General features: G+C 35.0%; 1 protein-coding gene across 4 annotated transcripts in view; it reads right to left on the reverse strand.

The window, feature by feature from the left end:
- CASK (calcium/calmodulin-dependent serine protein kinase (MAGUK family)) overlaps window positions 1–6,000 on the reverse strand; it is a 140,947-nt gene that overhangs the window by 22,713 nt on the left and 112,234 nt on the right. For all 4 annotated transcript variants that reach the window (XM_009997821.1, XM_009997813.1, XM_009997805.1 and 1 more), the window contains 2 exons: window positions 5,140–5,208; window positions 103–171 (listed from right to left, as the gene is read on the reverse strand). In XM_009997821.1, the coding sequence (XP_009996123.1) occupies window positions 103–171; window positions 5,140–5,208 (138 nt within the window). The remainder of the gene's footprint in view (window positions 1–102; window positions 172–5,139; window positions 5,209–6,000) is intronic.

Consider the following 6,000-nt stretch of genomic DNA (forward strand, 5'->3'; position numbering starts at 1 on the left):
AAGGACAAAATTTTCCACTGACCACACGTAAGTATAACAGTAATGGCAGATGAGCACCAACAAAACTTTCACACTTTCTCTGTGTGGAACTGGAAATCTTACCGAAACAGAATTGTTAGTGCTGCTATGACCATTAGCTGGGGACTGTCTGGATGTAGAGGGGGAATCTCTCTGAAATAAGACACAAGGTTCATTAACAACACAACACTATCACAGGAACACAGATATATTTAAAACAGTTACATCCACAGCCTTATAACCATTTGCTTAGCTGCTGCATCTGTGACGGCTTCCACACTACAAACTTCATAAATCTGACTTTTTTCTGTAGTTGAAGATTCATGTTTGACATTTTGATGCATCCTAGGTAATAAGTATTTTTATATTGCCATAGCAGTCAAACTGCTGTTTAATCACTGAGTATCTGAGACCTCTTAGATCTCATGTAGCTTACAACGCTGAAGGCCACTAATCACACTGGTGTCTTTGCTAAACCTGCAAATTATATACTGAATAATACTTTGAATACAATAAGGCATATATTCAATTCTAAAGATGCTTCTAAATCTTTTTTCATCTCTGTGGTGGAGGTCAGTGTCTATCAATTTCTACTCTGCAAGATGCATCTCTTCAGGGTGCCTCAAAGGCGCTGAAGCTAATACCTAAGAAGAAACTTGGATACTCTCTTCTCCCTCCTCATCCATTTTACAGCACACTGACATTTTTTTCCTTTAAAAGAATTAAATCTTGCCAAAATATATCACTTTTAAAAAAATGACCTCTCTTGATTCAGACTACTGGTGTGATTCTACATTTCAGTGAGGAGTCAGCAAACACAGGGTGTATACTGGGAAATTCTACAGAAAGGACAATAGAAATTTCTGACTGGGTTTTGCAAAGGCAAGGGAGGCACTTAAAGAGTGCTCTTCTCCACATGCCATTTTGATTGTATAGTACTTAAGTCCATAAGATGAGATAATTAAGCAACTCTTCAGGAAATAAGTAATTCACTCACACATTCTGGGGAAAAATAAATAAATAAATAAATCTCCTTTACCCCCAAAGGAATTCTGGAATATAACATTCCATGTCAAAGGTCAATTTAGGAATGTCTGGTAATTTTGTGTATCATCATGGATAGATGAAAAAAAAGGCTAAAACAGTTTTCAAAGAAAATAAAGTTGTTCCTGTCACATTTTATCAATACAAGTACCCTTTATGAACAAATTAAAAAACAGAATTGGAGCTAAACTGTTAATGGAATAGTAATCAGGTATAGGTCCTCTACTAATATTCTCAAACTTACACAATTTATGTGATAGCACTCATAGCCACTTTAAAACATAAAAAAAATTAAATGACAGGCAATACTTTATTCCTTTTGCTGCCTGTAAGCTTGATGTGGTAGAAATGCATGTTGAACTTCTGCACTTTTTCATTGACTCATTAGATGTGGTTTCACAGAAAGTTCCATATATTTTTCATATATATATATATATATATATATACATACATACATATATATACATACATAGTTACATATAGATATGCTTGCTTTGATTTTAACACAGTTGAGGACAGTTTATCTGACAATATTGTGCCTGCAAAATCATTGTGTCTACATATTTCTGCTACATGCATAAGAACAAAATGCTCCTTTGGCTCCCACAACTATTTACAATATACAATAGACCGGGGGAAAATCAGCTTCAATTCTATTTACAAAATGACTCCAGCATAACAAATGTTCAAATGAGACTAAATAAGTTATCAATTACTGAAAAACAAAAATAGAGAAAAGAAAAGCCTAAAGGGACCATTATTCCTTTTCTGTGTATCTGGGATTATCAGCATCACTTTTACCTAACAGCAGCTAGGAGATACTTTTCTGAAGAAGCAGTCAGTGACTTCCTTATTTTTATAAAGAGATTTTCTGCTTTCTCTGCAATCCTGTCTCTGTTATTTTCTCACTTTCAAAAAGAGGTGAAAAAAAAGTTTTTACCTTTAAAATTTATTTATTTTTTTAACTTTTCTTTTTAAACCTAGTTTGTTATGATCTGCTAGTCAGTGATGGTTTTGGAAAGTGATGCAAGCACCCAAGTCATTTGGAGAGAAACAAGTTTAGAGTAACTTGGAGAACGCCACTATTTCTGGACTCTCTTGAAGGCTTCTCCCTTTGAAGGAAATTTTCTTCGTTTGAGAATGTTTTGATTTGTATTCCTCCAACAGTTCTCAACTTAAGACAGACAGCATATTACTCAAGCAAATGGTCATCATAACATACTGAGGAAAGTACCCATTTTCAGTGCTATTGCTGATTGCAGTAATAACTGTAGGAAATTAATCTACCAAGCTAATTAAAGAGGCACATGTACAATTTTTAAATAATCAGGCAGTTCAGCCACAATTTCAAAGGCATTTAGATCCTTAATTTCCCAGGAACTTGGTGTTTGTTTAAAAAAGTATCAGACTCAAAAGAGAAAAACTGTATTATGAAAAGCCTAAAAAGACAAATCACTGAGTAGAGAGATCTTGTAGATTGCTAGGAATACTTAGAACTAGACTGGAAAACTTCAGCTTTGGTTGTGAGTTTGTTTCTCCAGTAAATAAGAAAAAGCCCTTGTTCTCCTGAGGAGACGAGCAGAAAAACACTTGGAAGATCCAATCATTCTGAGCAGTGTCAAAGTGTTATAATCGTATTTCAGTATAATTTGACTATCTAGACTATCGAAGCCAAATAATGACACGGCAGCCCTTTGGAACCTTGTGCTTCAATTGAAGCACTACAGCTGAAGCCTTTGAATAAACAATTACAGTTATTTCCAAGCAATGGCAAAACTTGTTTCCTGTTGATTTCTTCTTCTTAGGTGTGGATTATAAATGGGAAATCAATGCATTTGAGATGCATTGATTTGCATCTCAAATGTCTACTAGATGTGGCCTAATCTAATTAGACACTGATAAGAACAGCTAGATTAATGACACTGTTCCCAGATCCACAAAAAAAAAAAAAAAAAGAAGAAAAAAAGAGACTTTCCAAAATGCTCGAAATACATTTCAACTTCAGTCTTGCTCAAGGAACCTTTCTGGCAGCATTTCCAATACCAATATAAAACAGTTTTAACACTATAAAAAGTCTTACAGTCTCAGCAATAATGGAAACATTGCAAGACTAAATGATAGATGAACGGTGATTAACAACCAGACTTTAAAAATCTCATATATAAAGGGTTTTCTTCTTAATGAAACAACTTCAGTGTGTCATGAAGACAATCTGAAATATTAAGGATGTTTAGAAGGGAATTTTTTTTTTTGTTAAAAATAAAAGGTACTTCCCTTACCATTCTCACATATCTGAAACTATAAAGAGATACTGAAGGAGTTGTATCAGTACAAAGAAAGAAGACAAATGTGACTAGAGCAAAATGCTAAGTTGAATAAAGCTGAAACGTGTAAGCAGCATACACGGTCATCAGCCATAAAGAGAATGTCCTGCAATAATTACATAATTTTATATTTATCTATGTTTGTAATTTCCTGGTTTTATCTGAAGCAGAAAACACAACATCCTGGCCACTGTTTTATCTAGATACCTGAGTAACTCAGGCCATTTGCCACATAAAGAATTAAAAAGGCCATCTATCAGGAGATTTGCTGACCAAATTTTTTATGTAAGAGAATTCATAAGTATTACGTTTTTTCTTCCATCTGCCTTTGATCACACATTTCTAGTTTTGCTGATTTTTTTCCAAAGGAAGGTAAGAGTCCATTTTCCTTCTTCTGTGAAATAAATAGTCACAAGGAAGCGAAGGACACAAAGCTAACTAAAAGACATGACCTGCTACTACTAAAATGAGACCTAATAGTATTCATTTAAAGCTGTATGCTGTATTATTTTTTCCAAATAACCATCTTGCCAGCAGATGTATAGTTTCACCAGTTTCTGTATTTTAATATTGAGAAATGAGGTATCTTTTATTATTGTTGATATTTACAGCACAGAATTCAATACATAAATTTTCCAGCACATTCTACAATGTCTATGTGAGGTGTCTTTTCAAGCCTTTGCATTTAATGAAAAACTTTTGCTTTTGTATTTATACCTTTTTAAAAAAACAGAGTCATAGGTGAAAATCTGTCAAACCTTCTACCTCTAAAACCTTTCAGTTCTTGTTGAATTCTATCAGATGTATAGAAGACAACCAAAAAGCAATTTTTTCCCCTGCAAACAGATTGTTCTGACAATCACAATAGCTGTTTCTGTGTGTCCTAGCATCTGCTGAGACACAAAAACAATTAGGGTGAAGTCACAGCTCTAATTAAGATAAGATGCTTGACTTCAACAGGGATTGTGATTTCACTCTGGGAATTCTAATTTGGGAACTGCTTGCATAGTTAAGCATGTGGTACGGGAGGATTCGCATCATCTACACAGTGCATATGCCATTTGTATGCTTCAATGGGAACAGTATCTCTCTAGTAGCTATGTTCTAGAAATTAATTCCCTTCAGTTGCTATCTGGAACATAACTTTGTGAGTAGAAGGGAAGTAAACACTACTGTGCAAAAACCATAATACTTGGTTTCTAGTTCAACAAGAACTAACTTCAAATCTGTTTTTTTTCTGTAAAAACAAATTCAATTTTTTAGGGAAATGTTAACATGTAACTGTTACAGACAACCATCACAAATTTACCTCAACAGGGTTATACAGAAACAGATTTTCCAATTAACCCTTAACAGCCCAAAGCAGTAAAATAATGTTTAAAGCCTAAAAAAGCATTGCTCCTCAGTTTAGGAACTTTAACAGAATTTCTGGAGGATGCATTTATATTGGAATGTTTTTTTCAAGGGGCTTCCTAAATGAATTTGTTGAGGATCCCCTTTCCTGTTTTGTTTTTTTTTCTTTTTTAATAGGCTGTAAAGAGTTAGTTAAGGTGCTGATGAGATGAGTATGAAGGCAGGGCTGAGTAGGTAGGTGGGACCTACTCGTGTTCCGTTATCTTTGTTGTAAAATTGGTGTGCGTGATCTAACAGGACAGGCAGAAACAATTTCCCAGAAAGCAGTAACATTCAGCCATCAGCAGGCAGTTAGTTACAGGACTGAGGAAGAAATGGAAAGGTTCATTAAATACATTACCTCACAGGATGATGATTGTGTGCGATAACTTGGCACAATCTTAAAAGTAATACTTCCACGCATTTCCCTCTGCAAAAAGAGAAGCACTTACTTAAATACGAAGACACTGAAGATAAAATCTTTCCACAAATCCCTAAAGCTTGAAAGGAAAGCATCATAGTTTGAGGGCAGCAGTATGTTTTCCTAAGGTAAATATTCAGAAAAGCTAAAATGCTACGGCTAATTTGTCATTTCACTTACAAACCAACATTTAAATTGCCTCTCATTAATCTAAAAGATAAACATACACCATTAGTTTGGTCGCCTGATTGTTTTTCAAATGCCTAGAACCGACAGTTGCATTTCAGGGTGAGAGATTGAGAGATGTGTAGGTTTCTTCCATGTCAATCTTATCTGTGCAGCTACATTCTTGTGATCCATAGAGTCTTTGCTACTTTCTTCCCTTTTATCATATATGTTAAATAGGAAAAGCATATTCACAGTTTCTGAAAAGCTGCATGTTACTGCACTAAAGGTAGAAATGTAAGAAATAGAAATAGTCTTTCATCAAATTAGAACATGGGATCTGTTAGTCTGCATTTACTATAGTATAAGAATGTGCATAAAAAGTAGTAACTGCAGTAAAGAAGCAGACTGTGGCAACTGACTTGCTCAGCCATATTATCATAGAATCATAGAATCCTAGGGGTTGGAAGGGACCTCGAAAGATCATCTAGTCCAACCCCCCTGCCAGAGCAGGGTCACCTAGAGTACATCACACAGGAACTCATCCAGGTGAGTTTTGAATGTCTCCAGTGAAGGAGACTCCACAACCTCCCTGGGCAGTCTGTTCCAGTGCTCTGTCACTCTCACAGTAAAAAA

Source organism: Chaetura pelagica, unplaced genomic scaffold (genome assembly GCF_000747805.2).
Source record: "Chaetura pelagica isolate M959 unplaced genomic scaffold, ChaPel_1.0 scaffold360, whole genome shotgun sequence".
Taxonomy (NCBI): domain Eukaryota; kingdom Metazoa; phylum Chordata; class Aves; order Apodiformes; family Apodidae; genus Chaetura; species Chaetura pelagica.